The 21,396-nt window shown below is 44.0% G+C and overlaps 1 protein-coding gene across 1 annotated transcript in view; it reads right to left on the bottom strand.

The window, feature by feature from the left end:
• COG6 (component of oligomeric golgi complex 6) overlaps positions 1-21,396 on the bottom strand; it is a 211,368-nt gene that overhangs the window by 180,978 nt on the left and 8,994 nt on the right. The window contains exons 2-3 of the mRNA XM_077484196.1: positions 9,836-9,979; positions 1,775-1,846 (exon numbers count right to left, since the gene is read on the bottom strand). Coding sequence (XP_077340322.1) covers positions 1,775-1,846; positions 9,836-9,979 — 216 coding nt within the window. The remainder of the gene's footprint in view (positions 1-1,774; positions 1,847-9,835; positions 9,980-21,396) is intronic.

Below are 21,396 nucleotides of genomic sequence, written 5' to 3'. Positions count from 1 at the left end.
TCCCTATGCTGTGCTTTACATTTTCGACATTCAAATGTATGCATGCATATTAGTTGTCATTATCATCATTCTGAAATTTGCGGTTTGCTGTTACAGTCTTATTTCTGGCACTGTAACTATTACTACATAATGTTCAATAAAGTCCTCAAATATATATGAGTAGAGGCACGCAAATGTGCATATGAGCATACACAAAAAAAAAAAAATCTGCTTCATCTTCTTCTAACTGCAAGTGTTTTAATCTATACTTATACGCTTGTATATACTGTGTAAATTACTGTGCTCAAAAGGCATATTTTTTTTTGTAAAGGTGAACTTATCCTTTAATATAACTGAGCCAAGGCATGAGCTTTCATACAGACACTTTTCCCTGAATGGACAATTTTGCAAGATCTCAAACTGAAACCTTGGTAGAAAGTATCGGTTAAAGCAAAGATAGACTCAGGTAGGCCCCTCTCACACTGGGGCGGCGTTGACGGCAAAGCGGCACTATTCAGCCACTAATGGCTTTAACCACCGCTAACAGCCAAGAAAGGGTTAAAAACCACTGCAAAGTGCTGCTACAGCAGCGCTATGCCGGCGGTATAGCCGCGCTGTCCCACTGATTTCAATGGGCAAGAGCGGTAAAGGAGCGGTATATACACATCGCTCCTTCACCACTTCAACATGCTGCTAGCAGGACTTTTTTGAGTGACCTGCCAGAGCACCGCTGCAGTGTGAAAGCTCTCGGGGCTTTCATATTGGAAAGACAGCAGCGGCTTTAGCAGTTTTATTTTTAGCGCTGTATCGCCTGCAAAGCGTCCCAGTGTGAAAGGGGTCTCAGTGTGTTGGAATGTAAATGCAGCTCAGTGTACATTACAAAGAAGACTGAGCAGGCAGTTAGGTTTCTTTTACTGCAGAAGAGACACTGCATGTTTCTGCAATAAAGGGCCTATGTGCTCCCACTTTTGAAAGCGGGACCTTCGTTTTTCTTTAATTCATTTATGTATCCATCAAAGTATGTCATGTATTTTAAAATGGAAATAGTATAAGTATCAAATCTGGACTTGGTATTGGCCTGTTATAATCTCTTGCACAGGAGGACTGAAAGAGGGAGGGGTAGCACCAAGGACCAATAAGGTGTGCTGCAGTGTATATGTTCAGAGCATGAACATGTTGACATGAGTAAATAGAAGGAGCACAGATATGAGCTATTGTGCAGCTTCTACTTCAGATCCAAATCAGAGAAGGCAGGAACAAGGAGGGAGGCTGTGTTGCTTAAGGCAAAGCCATAGATAGATCGATTTTCTTTCCTTCAAACACAGATGAAAAGAAAGAAAAGTTGCTCGATTCCCTCACCAACACAGTCAGTGTTGATGAGGGAATGCCTCCTTCAGCACTCCTGTAATTCTGCCTGCATGGGGGGGCACAGGGAGCTGGCAGAATAAAATGACAGGCTGGTTGTATCCAAGTTGAGCGATGATTCGATTTGGATACAATCAGCCAGCCCATACATTGATCAAAATTTGTCCGGTCCCTGTCCCGGTTCAACTGCAACAGTGAAAAGTCAAATCACAAACCTGGCTGTGTCATCTGACTTCTCTTTGTAAGTTACAGGAAAAATGGACAGCAATACAAATTCTTTTGCAGGTAAAACAGCATCTATACTAACATTTCATATGTGCATTTTGCTGTTTGCAACCAAAACTACCTTTATATAAATTTTCACAACAGAAAGAATAGAAGTGTTAATAAATATGCATATATGGAAGGTGGAATAAGATGGCACAATTACCTTCAATCGACTGGTCATGTCCTGGCAGCAGTTGCTCATTGCTTGTACATCCTCATTTATACTTTCCAGTTCCTGAAAACAGAAATTTTCACCAATGATAGTCTGCCACATCTAATTTCAGAAGGCAATATACTCAACAGACTACTATATTATACAATATTATAGAATGGTGATATTCTCTGAAATATTGCCTGTGCCATGCGCAACACAGGAAAGGCAGGGGGAAATAAGAGGGCTGAATGCATGGCTAAAGAGCTGGTGTAAGAAGGAGGGATTTGGGTGTTAAGAACACTGGTCTGACTTTTCATTGGGTGGAGGGTGAATTTGATTATTAGGGTCAGACAGGGGAAAAGATGAGGGGGGGGCTATGGCAGAGGATATGAAGGTTCCTATGTTCCAAACAACCATTGGAAATTGTACTAAGATAAAAAATATGCAACATACCTTTGCAAAATGTGATAATGAAAGTGTATGTTCACCAATGCCAGACGCCTGCCAAGCAAAACAGAGTTGGAAGCTCTGGAGCATGAGGATAACTATGATCTAAATGGTATTGCTTCTCATGACTGGGCTATTAATATTCCTAGCAATGCTCTCTTTCGGAAAGACAGGGTGAAATGGAGGTGTGGTGGTGTCTGTCTCTATGTGAGAAGTGATCTCAAAGGAAGTGTGAAAGAGGACCTAGTTGATGAAGAGTGTCATGAGTATGAAGCATTATGGGTGGAACTGTAAATGGGTGTGCGTACTACTAAGGTTATCATTGGAGTTTGTTATAGACCTCCCAGAGTTAATGAGGATATGGAGACTCAGCTCCTTGCACAGATGGAAAGGGCCGGGACAGTGATAATAATGGGGGATTTCAACTACCAAGAAATTGACTGGAGTAATAACACTGCTGGGACAGTTAAAGAGCAAAAATTTATAAACCTATTACAGGACATTTTTCTGGTCCAGTTTATCGAGACCCCGACTAGGAATGACGCTCCGCTGGACATAGTAATCTCAAACCATGAAGAACTTATTAGCAATATTCATATAAAATAACATCTGGGTATCATAACATAATTTAATTTAAAGGGGTTGTAAACCCTCATGTTTTTTCACCTTAATGCATACTATACATTAAGGTGAAAAAATATCTGGCAGTCACCGGCCCCACAGCACCCCCATATTACTTACCTGAGCCCCGCCATTTCTTTGGCAGGGACGCGCTGTCCCTCTCTCCATGGAGTCCCGGCTCTTGATTGGATAGATTGATAGCAGCGCAGCCATTGGCTCCCGATGCTGTCAATCAAATCCAATGACGTGGGGCCAAGTCCGGAATTTGTGTCTGTGGATGCAAATGCTGGACTCGGGAGCGCACCCGCAAGGTAACCCCCTTGGGAGAGCGCTTCTCCTAGGTGGTTATCTGAGTCGGGGAGGAGCAGCGAGAGCCGCCGGGGGACCCCAGAAGAGGATGTTCTGGGCCACTCTGTGCAAAACAAGCTGCACAGTAGAGGTAAGTATGACGTTTGTTATTTAAAAAAAATAAAAATAAATGATCCTTTACAATCACTTTAATGTTAACTGTAAGCAAACTACACATTCAGGAAAGTTAAAAACACTTAACATTAAGAGAGCAAATTTTCCAAGGATGAGGGCTTCCCTCCAGAACTTAGACTGGGAGGGAATATTGCCATCAATGGACACAGACCATGGGAATTCTTCGAAAACATTGTATGCAAACTCACTGCAAAGTATATTCCCATGGGCAATACGTTTAACCACTTTTTCCCCTTACCGGGGCCCTCAGTAGTGGCGGATGTGATCGGGTCCTCTCCCCTGTAAGACTGGATGCCGAGTGAGGGAAAGATGGCCCCCCGCTCTATAACATTGGACGATGGAAGCAACGTCAAAACATCACTTCCGCCCAATGCTCTTAAAAGGAAAAAAAACATTTTTTTCCAAAAGGCTTTTTTTATTGCATTTAAGTTTAAAATGTCTTTTTGACCCCAGATCTCACATTAACCACTTGCCAACCAGCCACCGTCATTATACTGCGGCAGGTCGGGACATTCACGCGAACCGTCGTAGCAGTACTTCGGCCTTTTAAGCGGGGATAGCACAAGCCCGCTGCTCTGCGGGGGTGCCAATGCACGCGGTCAACAGTCACAATGACCGCCAGACAGGCGCGATCGCGGGTACGAGAGCGAGAACGGCAGGTCGGGACATTCACGCGAACCGTCGTAGCAGTACTTCGGCCTTTTAAGCGGGGATAGCACAAGCCCGCTGCTCTGCGGGGGTGCCAATGCACGCGGTCAACAGTCACAATGACCGCCAGACAGGCGCGATTGCGGGTACGAGAGCGAGAACAGGGACGGGGGTGTGTGTGTTTAAACACGCAAATCCCTGTTCTGTGATGAGAGGAGAGACAGATCGTGTGTTCCTACTAGCTAGGAACAATGATCTGTCATCTCTAGTCAGTCCCATCCCCCTACAGTTAGAACACACACATACACACACAAGGGAACACGGTTAACCCCGTGATCACCCCCTAGTGTTAACCCCTTCCCTGCCAGTGACATTTACACAATAATCACTGCATTTTTATAGCACTGATCTATGTATAATTGTCAGTGGTCCCAAAAATGTGTCAAAAGTGCCATAATTTTGCAGTCCCGATAAAAATCGATGATCACCACCATTACTAGTAAAAAAAATAAAAATAATAATAATATTAATAAAAATGCCATAAATCTTTCCCCTATTTTGTAGATGCTATAACTTTTGCGCAAACCAATCAATATACGCTTATTGCTATTTTTATTACCAAAAATATGCTCCATTTGTGGGAGAAAAAAGGACTTAAATTTTGTTTGGGTACAGCGTCACGCGACCCCGCAATTGTCAAAGTGACACAGTGCCGGATCACAAAAAATGGCCTGGTCATTGAGCAGCCAAATCTTCCGGGGCCGAAGTGGTTAAAGAGGTCCTGTCATGCTTTTTTCTATTACAAGGGATGTTTACATTTTGCATATGCAAGTCGCGCCCACATATGAAAACAGTGTTCAAAACACACATGTAAGGTATCACCACAATTGGTTAGAGCGAGAGCAATAATGCTAGCACTAGAGCTCCTCTGTAACTCAAAACTGGTAACCTGTAGACATTTTTAAGCATTGCCAATGGAGACTTAAGAAGTGCCAAAGTTTGTCGCCATTCCACGAGCGGCGCAATTTTGAAGCATGACACGTTGGGTATCAATTTACTCGTTGTAACATTATCTTTAACAATATAGAAAAAAAATGACTGTTGTCTTATATTTTAATAAAAAAAAAAAAAGAAGGAGAGAGGGAGAGAGGTCCATATCGTGAACTTGGTGTTGAGTTATTCATTTTAAGGTCATCACAGAACACAAGGGGGCACTCTAAGTCTAGAGGAAAAAAGATTTAATCTCCAAATATAGAAAGGTTTCTTCACAGTAAGAGCTGTGAAAATGTGGAATAGACTCCATCAAGAGCTGGTTCTGGTTGGACAAACCGCCAGACTTTGCAGTGGAGATCCGCCGGACTTTCCAAACGAGCAGACCTGCCACACACGACCGGACTTTTCCAGCGGACAATCCACCGGACTTTTTGAAATGAATGGACTTGCCCACACACGGAGAAAAGTCCATTCATTTTGAACGTAGCTCCAGGTAGACAGGACTAGCGAAGGAAGTCAATGTCGCCGCCTCCATCGGCGAGATTGACATGTCGCTAGCCCTGTCACCTGGTATGGACTTAAAGGGGAAGCCCTACGCGGAAAAAACGGTGTGGGGGTCCCCCCAAAGTCAATATCAGACCCTTATCCGAGCACGCAGCCTGGACAGTAAGGAATGGGGGTGGGGACGAGCGAGCGCCACCCCTCCTCCTGAGCCGTACGAGGCCGCTTGCCCTCAACATGGGGGGTTGCAGCCCCCCCACCCCAAAGCACCTTGTCCCCATGTTGATGAGGACAAGGGCCTCTTCCCAACAACCCTGGCCGTTGGTTGTCGGGGTCTGCGGGCGGCAGGCATATCGGAATCCGGGAGCCCCCAGATACCGGCCCCCACCCTATGTGAATGAGTATGGGGTACAATGTACCCCTACCCATTCACCTGGTGAAAAAAAGTGTGAATAAAAAATAAAAAAAAACACAAAACACAAGTTTTTAAATTAATTTATTGGACAGCTCCGGTGGTCTTCCGTCTTGGGGGGGGAGTCTTCTCGCCGGACTCCTCCGCTATCTTCTGCTAGCTCTTTTACTAGCGGAGGAGCCCGGCTTTCTTCTTCATCGTCGCCGCTGTCCGGGGGTCTACTTCTGACTTCGGGGTCGTGTCCCCCTCTTCGGTTCTTCTGCCGGGCCTCCGCTATCTTCTGCATCCTGCGGGACTGACATCATAAGGGACGGGGTCACCATGTGACATCACCCGGTGACCCCGCCCCTTGTCCCTATATAAGTTGACGCACAACGCACCCCTGCCATTGTGGCCAGAGAGAGCGTCATGTCAACATCGCAAGGAAGAAGAGAAGAAGGCGGCGGCGAAGGAAGACCGGGCCAATGCTACTAAAAGAGCTAGCAGAAGATAGCGGAGGCAGAAGAACTGAAGAGGGGGACAAGACCCCAAAGTCGGAAGAAGACCCCTGGACTGCGGTGACGACGAAGAAGAAAGCCAGGCTCCTCCGCTAGTAAAAGAACAAGCAGAAGATAGTGGAGGAGTCCGGCGCAAAGGCCCCCCAAGACGGAAGAAGAGAAGACCACCGGAGCGGTCCAATAAATTTAAAAACTTGTGTTGTGTTTTTTTATTTACACTTTTTTTCACCAGGTGAATGGGTAGGGGTACATCGTACACCATACTCATTCACATAGGGTGGGGGGCCGGTATCTGGGGGCCCCCTTATTAAAAGGGGGCTCCAGGATTCCGATAAGCCCCCCACCTGCAGACCTCGACAATCAACGGCCAGGGTTGTCGGGAAGAGGCCCTTGTCCTCATCAACATGGGGACAAGGACCTTTGGGGTGGGGGCCCCCCTTCCCCAAAGCACCCCCCATGTTGAGAGCACGCGGCCTGGTATGGCTCAGAAGGGGGGGGCTCGCTTGTCCCCACCCCCTTTCCTGATCGGCCGGGCTGCGTGCCCGGATAAGGGTCTGATATGGACTTTGGGGGGACCCCCACACCGTTTTTTTTGGTGTAGGGCTTCCCCTTTAAGTCCATACCAGGTGACGGGGCTAGCGACGTGTCAATCTCGCCGATGGAGGCGGCAACATTGACTTCCTTCACTAGTACCATCTACCTGGAGCCGCGTTCAAAATGAACGGACTTTTCTCTGTGTGTGGGCAAGTCCGTTCATTTCAAAAGTCTGGCGGACTAGCACACAGACGGGAGGATTGTCCGCCAGACTGCCGAGTCCGGTGGACAATTTTGAGTCAAAACTTCTAAGTCCGCAGGACTTCTGGGGAAAAAAAAAACTTCTGGTCCGCCGGATAGTCCGATCGTGTGTACGGGGCATCAAAGACACCTGTCCACAGAATCTCTTTCTATTCAAAGCTCACCATCCTGGACAAGACCAAAGAGCTGCCAAAGGACATCAGAGATAAGATTGTGGAACTGCACAAGTCTGAAATGGGTTACAAGACCAACAGCAACAAGCTTGGTGAGAAGAAGACAACTGTTGGAGCTAATGTTCGCAATATGCAAGAAACACAAAATAACCATCAATTGCCCTCGGTCTGGAGAAGGGGTAAGGATGATTATGAGAAAAGTGAGGAATCAGCCCAGAACTGCATGGGAGGAGCTTGTGAATGATCTCAAGGCAGTTGGGACCACAGTCTCCAAAAAAAACATTGGTAACACGATACCACAGTTTGGTGTCTTTGGTGTTATCTTTGTGAAACAAAATAAAAGGCAATCGGAAGTTCTGGATGTGCAGCCATTTCTTTCTTCTTTCCAAGTTTCCCACGGAGGCTAGCACTCTGCAAGATAATCCAATCAGTCTTATCTTTATACACCTGGAGCAGAGGTTATTTTTCTTGGTAACACAATACGCCACTATGGATTGAAATCCTGCAGCGTCCTCAATGTCCCCCTTCTCAAGAAGGCATATGAACAGTCCCGTCTGAAGTTTGCCAACGAACAGCTAAATGGGATTGGGACAGTACTGTGGTCAGATGAGATCAAAATTGAGCTCTTTGGCATTAACTGGACTTGCGGTGTTTGAAGAAACAAAAATGCTGACTGGGCTCAAAAGTTCAAGTCCTGAGCTACTATCCAGTTGCCCCAGCCCACCCCTACCCTGCCCCCAATTCTGCCCCTAAACACGCCCTCATAAATTATCTCATGAAATGACACAAATGTTTCATGCAGAATTAAAGTTATAAAAATAAATATTAAAAAACAACTTTATCCATGCCAAAAAATGCAGCCTGCCTGTGTCCACCAATGCAGCCTGTGCCCGCCAGTGCAGCCTGTGTCCGGGGAACTTTTATAGACAGATGAACCCGTCCCAGGATTGGATCGGTGATCTGTCTATCAAAGTGCCCGGACAAAGAGGAGGGGCTGTATATGATGGCAGACGGGGAACACACATCTATCGAAATGAAAGCTGTTATGTTCCCGGCGCTCTGATCAAGCAGGTGGTGGCTCTCCTCGCTCTTCCTCTCCGATCGCTGGGAGAGCAGCTCCCATACAACTATACAACTCAGGCTGGCTGCCGGCTCACCCCCCCCCCAGCTCCACCTGCAAAATGCGAGCAAGTCGAGTGGAATTTTTGAGGTATGACCCCAAGTACACCGTCCCTACAGCCAAGCATGCTTTGGGGCCGTTTCTGTGCTTAAGGTACAGGCCGACTTTCCTGCATTAAAATCTTGGATGAGAACCCTCTTCCCTCAGCTAGAACACTGAAGATGGGTCTTCCAGCATGACAATGACCTAAAACATACCGCCAAGACAACAAAGGAGTGGCTCAAGGAGAATCACATTAAGGTCATTGAGCCAGTCTACTGACCTCAATCCTATAGAAAATGTATGGAGGGAGCTGAACCTTCGAGTTGCCAAGCGACAGCCAAAAAACCTTAAAGGGGTTGTAAACCCTCATGTTTTTTCACCTTAATGCATCCCATGCATTAAGGTGAAAAAACACCTGGCAGTGACTGGCCCCCCCATCCCCCCCCCCATTTTACTTACCTGAGCCCTTGAATTTCACCCAGCAGGGACGTGCTGTCCCTCTGCCCGGGGTTCTCGGCTCTTGATTGGATAGATTGAAAGCGGCACAGCCTTTGGCTTCCGCTGCTGTCAATCAAATCCAATGACGCAGGCGCCTGGAGGTGGGGCCGAATCAGACATTCTGTGTTTATAGACTCAAATGCTGGACTCGGGGGTGCGCCTGCAAGGTAACCCCCCGGGACAGCGCTTCTCCCAGGGGGTTTACCGATGGGAGGAGGATCCGCGAGAGTTGCTGGGGGACCGCAGAAAATGCTTTGTTTGTTTTTTTTTTTTTTTTTAATAATTGAAGCTTTACAATCACTTTAAGGATTTAGAGAAGATCTGTAAAGAAGAGTGAACCAAAATCCCTCCTGAGATGTGTGTAAACCTGGTAATAAACTATCAAACTTCTGTGCTTGCCAACAATGGCTTCTCCAGCAAGTACCAAGTCATGTTTTGCTTGGGGATCAAATACTTATTTTACTCACTGAACTGAAACATTTTCCATCTTGCTCTCTCAAATTTTCTTGTCAACCCACTAACATTTCGAAAATCAAAAGGAACAGTCTTAAAATTAAACATTACAAATTCTGCTAGTGTATGGCCTGCTTAAACCGATTTATCCTAGTCTCTAAACTAAATTAACATATTCTGCATCACACTTATCTGAACCCGTGGGAGGAGATGCTTCACTGAATACTTACAGTGCTGCTCCAAAAGACATACTGATCCCCAGACATGGGCACAAGAGCTTACACTTTCCACTTCAAAAATGACTTTGTACTGTTGCTGAAATAATAGCAATTAATTTTATTTAAAAAAAAAAAAAAAAAACAACACACACACACACACACACCATACCTCTTTAACCTTTTTAAATATAGCTACAAATTCTTCATTTATGGATAAGCTCCGCCGCTCAATATCTCCTCTCAGGTTTCTCCGACTCCTCAAACTGTTCTCAGTGAAAAATATAGAGAGGGATTTGAGAGCTTCCAACATTTCCTATTAAAAGAAGATTACAATTAATACAGAAAAAATGACATTTGATTAACAATTCTCTTTAGAGAGAGACAAATCGCTTCCACACAGAGTGCAAGGATTCTTCTCAATGGCATTCTGGACAAGCTTTTCTACTCAGGTTATGTCTGATTTTCAAAGATAACGAATTGTACGAATTTGTACACCTGTTTTCATGTGTCTGGATTGTGTTTCACAGATTTAAACTTTACATTCAGTTGAGCATTAAAAGTAGCTGCTAAAAGGAGCCCACAGATTAGGCAATTTTCTTTCCTTCCACCTGGAAGAAAAGAAAAACTCAATTCCTTGCTTTGGAACTATTGTGTTCTTCTGGTAGGGAGCCTTCCATGCCGACAGAACACAACTGTCACTTATGGTGGCTATAGCCACCAGCAGTGATCGCAAGTGATCGGACAGGCTGGTTGTGCTGAAGTTGATCAATGAATCGCCTTCAGTACAACCAGCCTGTCCATAGAAGGATTAAATCTCAGCCAGTCCCTGCTGGACTGGGCAAGATTTGATCCATCTATGGCTGGCTTAACAAGAATGCAGGTAGTGCTGAGTATTCTATGACATTAAGTGGCATAAATGATCACATGTATATATAGTATTAACCACACATGGTTGTAACTACAGCCAGCCCCTCCAATTTGCTGCCCGTGTTCCTGTTAGCGATATTTCCCATCCCTGCCTTTATTGTCACACAGAGAGAAAATGAGGGGAAACAAATAGCAAACTGCAACACAAAATAGACAGGGGTTCTAACCTTTCCTCACTCAAAAGTATTAAACCCAAAAGCAAACATTATATTGCAGCTTAATAATTCATAGTTGTGATGGCTTCACAAGCTTCCTTTTAGACATTCATTCATTTATTTTTATCTGGTGATCTGGCCAGTAAGTCTGTCTGTTTTTCAACAGAACAAGTTGTTTTGCAGATTTAGAAGTAATAAGCTGCAAAATTCTGCTCAGTGTTAAAAGCAGTAATAATAAAAGGCAGCTAACACATAAGTAGTATAGCCAACTTCAAAACCATATAAATGTAAATTGTAGTAACTAGACTAGAATAATGATTAGAACAATCATAAATGCAAGAGATCCATGCGTATAAACATAAAAATAGGATTTTTATAACCGCTTACCTGTAAAATCCTTTTCGGTTGAAGTACATCACAAGACACAGAGCAATAGTAACTACTATGTGGGTTATAGTCCACCTTCAGGTGCTGGACACTGACACACTCTAAACAGGAACAGGAAGTTGCCTCCCTATATACAGTGGGGCAAAAAAGTATTTAGTCAGCCACCAATTGTGCAAGTTCTCCCACTTATAAATATGAGAGAGGCCTGTAATTGTCATCATAGGTATACCTCAACTAAAATGTGGAAACAAATATGAGTCGCACCTTATCTCTCAGTTTGAAACTGTACTCCATCGAATTTATCACTTTAAAATTAATAAGAGGAAAGCTTCTCATGGATGGACTCCAGTCCTTCAAACTAAATCTAGACCCAAATTGCTGGGGCCCATACGTCTGTTGGCAAGGATACCATCTTCCACTGACATATTAGATATATATACACCTACAGGGGGGAGTGCACTGGGGGATTAGGATGTTTAAAGTTTCTATCGAGTAATGCTATGTTAATATACAGTCATTGAGAAGCTTTTCTCCTCTTCCTCTGATAGACTAACGTCAACGGCTGTTAGGTGTAAAGGGAGTAGAGCCATAATGATTTACGCCTGTCATTGTTAAAATGTTTTATGAGGTCCTTTCGACCCTATTATACAGGTACTCACTTTTCGGTTGCTTGTTTACTTTGCCCACGGGTTACCGAATGCTGTTTTGGCCTGTGAGGTCCCCAATGTTTTGTTTGCCACGTTTCAGGTTCTGTTCTACCGCATACGCTAACGTCTTATCCTCTTTAGTCCTTGTATGGATTACACATATGTCTCCATCAGATGGGTCTGTTTCTTTATTTTAGTTATTATATTTGTTGGTTTTTGTGATCTCTCAATTTGTGTGTAACTTTTCACCGAATTCCACAGGGAATTCTAGTTACCCAAAATACCACGAGACCCATGTTTATGTTTACTGATTTGTTTGCTATCTTGTTTAACATGTTGATGCATTTCCCGTCAAGAGCTCATCTAGAACCCTAGGACTTATAGTCACACAGGGTTCATCTATACACATGCCTCCTGTCAATTGACCGACACAAGTTGATCCACTGTGATTTTTGGCCATTACTGGACACCAGAGCAAATACATTTTGGTACCTTGTACACCACCCCCACAAGATCGACGCAGGTAGTCACGATCGACTATCCCGGTATTTAACACATTTTCTAATAGGGACGACTGGTTCGCCCCCATAACCGGTATCACCCATATCCCCTCCCTCTCTTCGGCTATTAGTCCCCGCAACGTTTCATTTTTTTTCTAATAATCCGCCCTTTCCCCCCTCTCTTTTTCTTTTTCCTTTTGTTCTTTTCTTCTTTTTCTTCCTTCCTCCTCCTCTCTTTGTTTCTTTTCTCCTCTTTTGCTCCCTCTTTCCCTTCACCCCCACCCTCTCCACACACGTACAACCTCTGTTCCCTACACTTTGCCTCCCGGGATTCCCTGAGCTCCCTTTTATAGCGGTTTCTGAGTTACGTTATCACCAGTTTACTCACCCCGATCATCATGCCCTCTCAGCGATCTCCTAACAAAAATACCTCCCTTAAAGTAATTTCAATGAATACAAAAGGACTGAACTCCCCAGAAAAACGTTCCCAAGTACTGACGAACATGAAAGCCATGAAGGCTGATATTATCTTTTTACAGGAAACACACTTCCGACAGGATTCCATTCCCAAATTACACAACCAGGCTTATCCCCATTGCTTCCACGCAACCTCTCCCTCCTCTAAGACTAAAGGGGTTTCCATCCTGTTCTCTAAGAATATTACAATCCAAATTGTAGACACTATCGCGGACACAGAAGGTAGATTTCTCTTCCTAAAAGGGACCATCAATGGTAAATCCGTAACCCTAGCAAACGTCTATAGCCCAAACACGTCTCAAGTCAAATTTTTTCGAGAGACAATCAATCGACTATCCTCCTTTCATGAAGGTCTTTTAATTTTTGGTGGTGATCTAAACGTGCCCCTGGAACCAATCCTAGATACTTCCTCAGGTACCTCCCATCTCCCTTACAAGGCCATTAAACAAATAAGAAAAAGTCTCCAAACTCTCTTACTTCATGACACCTGGAGGACGCTTTTCCCCCAAGAAAAAGATTATACTTTTTACTCTGCACCGCACAATAAGTATTCGCGCATAGATGGTATCTTTGTTCAACAAGAAACTCTGGATTTCGTATACTCAGCCACAATTGAACCTATGACCTGTTCTGACCACCATCCGGTCTCAGCAACACTTGTTTTCCCTGAGGAGAGATCCGGCAAATATATCTGGAGACTAGACACAAGCATTTTATCTGACCAGGTTAACACATCAGACATTAGGGAATGCCTGACGAATTATTTTAGAGAAAATGACACGCCTGATGTTTCCCATCTAACACAATGGGAGGCTCACAAGAGTGTGGTTAGGGGAAAGATCATCGCTATAGCTTCAGCAATTAGGAAAAGGAAAGCAGCTAATCTAGCGACCCTATTCTCCAGACTTAAATCTTTAGAAGCCACACACAAACGCACTCTAGCGCAAAACACGCTCTCAGAACTTTTGGAAGTGCGCTCTCTCATCAGGGAAGACTTAGAGCTCAAACTGAAACGAAAGTTTATTCTTACGAAAAAACTTTTTTATGAATTCGGAAATAAATCGGGACATCTCTTAGCCCAGGCCCTCCACACAAGGAAAGCAAAACACACAATTCACTTACTTCACTCCCCGAAGGGTAAACCTATTACGAAAAATCAGGAAATTGCACGAGAATTTGAAAATTATTACAAATCTCTATACAACCTTGACAGTACCAAACCTGACAACCTCCCCTCCCGACTGATAACAGATAGATTGCGTTCTCTCCTTGAAAATCCGTCTCTTAAAAAGATTTGCCCAACTATTGTAGACACTTTAGACGCCCCTATCACCATTCCGGAATGGACACAAGCGGTGAAACAACTAAAACCTGCAAAAAGCCCAGGCCCGGACGGCCTCACGGCGGCCTATTATAAAACATTTACGGACAGCCTACAAAATCCTTTTCTTAAAGCTTTTAATTCGATAGCTTCCACTGGATCACTCCCCTCTGGGCTTCTGGAAGCTCACATTGCGGTAATACCGAAACCAGACAAGGACCCCACTAACACAGGGAACTATAGGCCAATCTCGTTACTAAACGTGGACCTAAAGATTTTCTCAAAGATTTTAGCGAATAGATTACTACCCCTGATCCCAGATCTCATCTCAAACGACCAAGTGGGCTTTGTCCCGGGACGCGAAGCTAGAGACAATACACTCAAGGCCCTTAATCTACATCACCTTATCACTCACTCGGGCCAAAAGGGGTTTTTTCTGTCCCTAGATGCAGAAAAGGCGTTTGACAGAGTGTCATGGGATTACATGGAAGCTGTGCTCCGCGCATTGGGTATGGGCCCCAACATGTTAAATTTTATCTTAGCATTATACTCTAACCCAATAGCTAGAGTAAAAGTTAATGGCACTCTGTCAGACGCCTTTCACATACGCAACGGCACCCGTCAAGGATGCCCGCTGTCCCCCATCCTTTTCATATTAACTCTAGAACCCTTTCTTGAGCAGCTAAAAAACAACCCGAACATCAAAGGGATAAACACCAGATTTAAAGAATTTAAGTATGCCGCCTTCGCGGACGATATCCTACTTTTTTTATCTGAACCTATAACTACCCTCCCGAATCTCCTAGCCGAATTCCAGTCATTCCAATCTATATCTAATCTCAAAATTAATTTCACAAAGTCGTACGCACTTAACATTTCCTTAACGCAGGACACGGTACTACAATGCGAGAGTAACTTTCCTTTCAAATGGAGATCTGACCACATAACATATCTTGGTATTCAAATTCCCCACAAACTGGTAGATTTATATTCCAAGAACCATTTACCCTTATTGAACAAGCTAATCCTGGACCTTCAACGATGGAATAGGCCGGTTTTTTCATGGTTCGGCAGGGCGGCCATCCTCAAGATGAACGCTCTCCCGAGACTTCTTTATATCTTACAGGCAGTTCCTATCCGAATCCCTTCAACATTTTTCAAAACGTATAGATCTATTTGCTCCAGATTTCTCTGGAATGACAGAAGACCTAGGATTAGCTTCCAATTTCTAACACGCCCAAAAGCTCTAGGTGGTATAGGCCTACCTGACATACTTAACTACTGCTACGCGGTTCACATGTCTCGAATTGCTGATTGGAATATACATGCTACCTCAAAAGATTGGGTCTCCATAGAATCATCCTTCTCACAGGCACCTTTGGGCTCCACTCCATGGTTCAACCCGAACAAAATCCCATTGACGATGAAGGGTCATCCGTTAATAGGCCCGACTCTACATTATTTCCAACTAATTTGCAAACGATCGCGGATTTCATCTATCCCCGGCCCATTAACGACATTCAAGCTAAACCCAGACTTTCCTCCAGGTTTATCCACCCACTATCTGAGCCCAGACTGGACACCAACCCAAACTAGAGCAGGTAACTTTTTTTCCGGAGATGACCTACTATCTATATCAGATATTACTGAGAAATTGGAGATGCCCCCCATCCCTCAATGGCCGTATATCCAAATCTCTCATTTCCTTCGCTCACTGAACAAAAATCGTGACTGTTCCCGTACACAAACCCCCTTTGAAAAATTATGTTCTCAACAGTCCCCACAAAGACACCTGATAGCTCTGACGCATGCAATGCTCTTTGACCATTTAAGCCCTAGGGACTACGTTGCCTACAACCGTTGGGAAGAGGATCTTAACCTCTCCTTAACTGACGAACAATGGAGGAACATCTTCTTAACCACACATAAGGGCACATTAAACGTTAGTTCCCAAGAGAATAATTACAAAGTCCAAACTAGGTGGTATTATACACCAGCGAAACTAAACAAATTGTTCCCGAATTCACACAATAAATGCTGGAGATGTCTCTCAGAATCGGGCACATTTCTCCATATATGGTGGTCTTGCCCCTTGCTGGTCCCTTTTTGGAAAGAAGTTTGCGACATAACTACCCAGGTCACTACATACAATATCGAACCTTCCCCAGCTCAGTGTTTATTGCATGTCTCCTCCGGATCTCATAACACTTACCATAAATCATTAGCTATGTTTATGATAAATGCAGCTAAACAATGTATCCCGACCAAATGGAAATCCACCCAGATACCCACCGTCAAAGAATGGTTTTGTAGACTTGATCACGCGGCAAGGATGGAAGAGTTGATCCACATTGCGCGTGATACTCCTTCAAAATTTAGTTCAAAATGGGCCTGTTGGATCCACTTTAAAACTACTACAGCCTACACTACTCTTTTGACTGGTCGTCCTTGAGAACTGCAAGTACAATAGACTCGCAGGATGCTCTACCTTCTTTTGGAATCGCTAGAAACACAATTTTTAAAAAATTTTTTTTTTTTTTTTTTTTTTTAGGAGCCATTGGCGAATTGAAGCAATCCCGGGAGGCAATCCCTCTAACTTTGCCTCTATTTATTCTATACGTACTATTCTTTCCCCACTTTCTCTACACTCTTCAACTATCCTTTCCTATTCTCCCCACTCTTCTTCCTCTGATCCCATTCTTCTGAACATATGACTCTCTCCTTATGCACGTTCATGACCCGCCCCAGTCAGCTTCCTTGGAATGATCTCGAATCTCTTGCTGATATTCATTGCAACATAAGACCCGACTCAATCTTAACTGGGCGACTTCTGTCTTTTGTTTCTAGCTGAAACACAGATAACACTTACCCTTAACTCCATATACTAAGGATTCAAGGGTCTCATGACTGGTAGCTGGGAATTTGTAAGGCTGTCTTCCCCTTGAATCCGCATTCTATAGCGAATATAGTATATACACAAAATCTACTATTCCGATTGGAGATAGCCCTGGGATTAAAGCCTGACTATTGGGCTCACCTAATTTCATCGGGTCCGAGATGTTTAGTTTACTCTTGCTTCTGCTAGCAATGATATTATGATTTGAACTGATGTGGTCGATATGCTCGCTTAATTCCCTTGATTGAAATTCTAGCTTTGCTGTATTAACAATAATTAACAATACTTGATATTTTGTTTAACACAGAAGAAATCTGTTTGTCTGTATATTATCGTTTTCCGCATGTATTGATATAAACTTTAATAAAATATTGAATTAAAAAAAAAAAAAAATGTGGAAACAAATCCAGACAATCACATTGTCTGATTTTTGAAAGAATTTATTTGCAAATTATGGTGGAAAATAAGTATTTGGTCAATATCAAAAGTTCATCTCAGTACTTTGTTATATATCCTTTGTTGGCAATGACAGAGGTCAAACGTTTTCTGTAAGTCTTCACAAGGTTGTCACTGTTCCTGGTATGTTGGCCCATTCCTCCATGCAGATCTCCTCTAGAGCAGTGATGTTTTGGGGCTGTCACTGGGCAACACGGACTTTCAACTCCCTCCAAAGGTTTTCTATGGGATGGAGATCTGGAGACTGGCTAGACCACTCCGGGACCTCGAAATGCCTCTTACGAAGACACTCCTTCGTTGCCCGGGGCGGTGTGTTTGGGATCATTGTCACGCTGAAAGACCCAGCCACATTTCATCTTCAATGCCTTTGCTGATGGGAGGAGGTTTGCACTAAAAATCTCACGATACATGGCCCCATTCTTTCTTTCATGTACACGGATCAGTCATCCTGTTCCCTTTGCAGAGAAACTGTCCCAAAGCATGATGTTGCCACCCCCATGCTTCACAGTAGGTATGGTGTTCTTTGCTTGAAACTCAGCATTCTCTCTCCTCCAAACACAAGTTGCGTTTCTACCAAACAGTTCTACTGTGGTTTCATCTGACCACATGACATTCTCACAGTCCTCTTCTGGATCATCCAAATGCGCTCTAGCAAACCTCAGACGGGCCTGGACATGTACTGGCTTAAGCAGGGGGACACGTCTGGCACTGCAGGATCTGAGTTCCTGGTGGCATAGTGTGTTATTGATGGTAGTCTTTGTTACATTGGTCCCAGCTCTCTGCAGATCATTCACTAGGTCTCCCCGTGTGGTTATGGGATTTTTGCTCACCGTCCGATCATTTTGACCCCACAGGGCGAGATCTTGCGTGGAGCCCCAGATCGAGGGAGATCAGTATGTCTTCCATTTTCTAATTATGCTCGCTGCTCACACAGTTAATTTCTTCACACCAAGCTGCTTGTCTATTGCAGATTCCGCCTTCTCAGCGTGATGCAGGCCTACAATTTTGTTTCTGGTGTCCTTCGACAGCTCTTTGGTCTTCACCATAGTGGAGTTGGGAGTGTGACTGACTGAGGTTGTGGACAGGTGTCTTTTATACTGATAACAAGTTCAAACAGGTGCCATTAATACAGCTAATGAGTAGAGGACAGAGAAGCCTCTTAAAGAAGAAGATACAGGTCTGTGAGAGCCAGAAATCTTGCTTGTTTGTAGGTGACCAAATACTTATTTTCCACCATAATTTGCAAATAAATTCTTTCAAAAATCAGGCAATGTGATTGTCTGGATTTGTTTCCACATTTTGTCTCTTATAGTTGAGGTATACCTATGATAACAATTGCAGGCCTCCCTCATCTTTTTAAGTGTGAGAACTTGTACAATTGGTGGCTGACTAAACTTTTTTGCCCACGGTAACCCCTCCCATACCGGGAGCATCTCAGTTTTGTAGCAAAGCAATACATGTGTATAATAGAAATAGGGGCGGGACCTCTGTGTCCCGTGATGTACTTCAAAAGAAAAATATTTTACAGTTAAGCTGTCATAAAAATCCTATTTTCTTTAAATCACACATCACAGGACACAGAGCCATAGTAATTACTATGTGGGATGTCCCAGAGCAATGCCAACTGAGGGGAGGGAGACAACAGAATTAGGGCACCATGAGATCAGAGGACTTCTACTGCTGCCTGCAGTACACTGAGCCCAAAGGCAACATCCTCATGTCTTTTTACATCCACCTGATAGAATCTGATAAATGTATGGATTGAAGACCAAGTTGCAGCCTTGCAGATTTGAGCCATGGAGGCTTGGTGATGCACTGCCCACGAAGTACTAACAGCCCTAGAGGAGTTTTTTATTTTATTTGAGAGGGTAGAAACTACCTCTTTAAACCATAAGCTAGAACGATTACGTGTTGAGTCCATTTAGAATAGTAGATTTCCATGCTGCCTGTCTTCTTTTAGGACCTTCAGGCAATACAAAACATACATTTTCCAAATCTGAGCAGTCGTCTTTAAGTAGACTGCTCTCACCACATCAAGAGAATGTAGTGATTTTTCTTCCATAGAACAGGGTTCTGGAAAAAATGAAGATAGAATAATATCCTGGTTTAGATAATCTGATACTACCTTGGGTAAAAAGCTAGGATAAGGACGCCATACTACCTTATCCTTGTGAACAATAATAATATGGCTCTTTACAAGAAAAAGCAGCCAATTCTGATACCCTTCTTGCAGTAGATATGGTTACCAGAAAAAATAGCTTCCTTGTCAAAAAAGGACCAAGGGAATATGTCGTCTCGGTCCAAAAAAGGCCGTTTTGTTATGCCGCCAAAAACTAAATTCAAGTCCCAGGGATTCAGGGGTGACCTAACCGGGGATTAAGCCCTGTTGCTCCTGAATAAAGTTACAAACCAAAGAAAGCAAAGCAAGTGGTCGTTGAAATAATACTGATAAGGCCGAGACTTGTCCTTAGAAAGCACTCAAGATCAGCTTTATTTCTCACCCCATCTGCAGAACGTCAAGGATTCTACCTTTGACCTATTTCCTGGGTTTCACACCAGGAGACATGCTTCCCAGACTGCATAATATATAACTATGGAGGCCGGTTCCCTTGCATTAATCAAGATAGAAACTACTGAACCTGACAGCCCACGTTTCTTCAGAGTGTGGGTCTCAACAGCCAAACCGTGAAATTTAGCGTTTGTAAAGTAGGATGGAATACCGGACCTTGCGAAAGAAGGTCTGGGCGTGACAGTAGGGTCTATGGGTCCCCTACTGTCATCTTTACGATATTTGCATACCAAGATTTCCTGGGTCTCTCTGGAGACCACAAGAGTCAAGACTTCCCTCCCTGCTTGATCCTGCGAAGAAGTCGTTGACGCAGGTAGAATAGGAGGGAATGCATGAATAAGTGAGAACCAATTCCACAGGAATAGCAAGGCATCTGTTCTGCATGCTAGCAGATCCTTTGTTTTTGACACAAAGTTGTTGATTTCTTTGTTGAACTTGGATGTAAACAGATCTATGTCTGGGATCCCCCATCTTTGACAGCAATATATCGGGGTGAAGGAACCATTTTCCCAGGAACAACTGCTAGTGACTCAAGTAGTCCATAGTCCGCCTGCCAATTTTCGATTCCTAGAATGAAGACCACCGATAGTTAAAGTACGTTGTTTTCTGCCCAAGATAGGATATGATTCACCTTTCTCTGGGTAGGCCATTGCTGTGGCATAGTCAGATTGAATCCTGGCAGGACAATACCGTGAACTGAACGTTCAGGCCCTCAGAACCAAATGCTCTACCTGAATTTCTAGAATAATGGGCAGGGTCATTTCTGATCTGGGCCACTTCCGTGGTAACTGAAGGATTTTCCCCTTTGCAGATTTATGGATATTAACTATAAACTGAGGCTCCAGCGTACCCAGCCTACAGTACCTGGTATTTCGAGGTGGTCCATTCAGGTGCTAACCACGCCCGACCCCGCTTGGCCTGCAAGATCAGACGAGATCTGGCGCTTTCAGGGTGATGTGGCCGTAGGCTTTGGAGTCAGACACATTGGGAATCTAGAGCTTAACCCATACTGGGATGCGATTTAAGTCGCTAAACTTTTTTTTTTTTTTTTTTTTTTAAACCTATCATGGCTGAGGAAAAAAGATCTTTTTAGTAAAATAAACAGGGGCTGCAGTGTTGAAAACAGTTGCAAAGATTTCATGGCCCCGATGCTCAGTCTGACCAGCCACCCTCTCTCAGGGGAGGATGCCATTTGTAGAAATGAGTAGGCTTTCGACAGAGCTTGAGGGAGATCCTCTTGTCCCTTTTTGGGGGTGTTTCAACCCCCCCTTCTGACCTTAGCCCGATGCACAAACCAGAGGTACTACCAGAAAAAAAAAAAAATCCACTGCTTGAGCAATAGTCAGCCACTGCCGCTGCTATTAATGCTCAGCCTGATGCAAATAGTAAATGTGT

Source organism: Lithobates pipiens, unplaced genomic scaffold (genome assembly GCF_037356315.1).
Source record: "Lithobates pipiens isolate NorthernLeopardFrog02 unplaced genomic scaffold, aLitPip1_a1.2 Scaffold_16, whole genome shotgun sequence".
NCBI lineage: Eukaryota > Metazoa > Chordata > Amphibia > Anura > Ranidae > Lithobates > Lithobates pipiens.
Note: the sequence above shows the minus strand (reverse complement) of the source record. Positions and strands in the feature narration are given on the sequence as shown.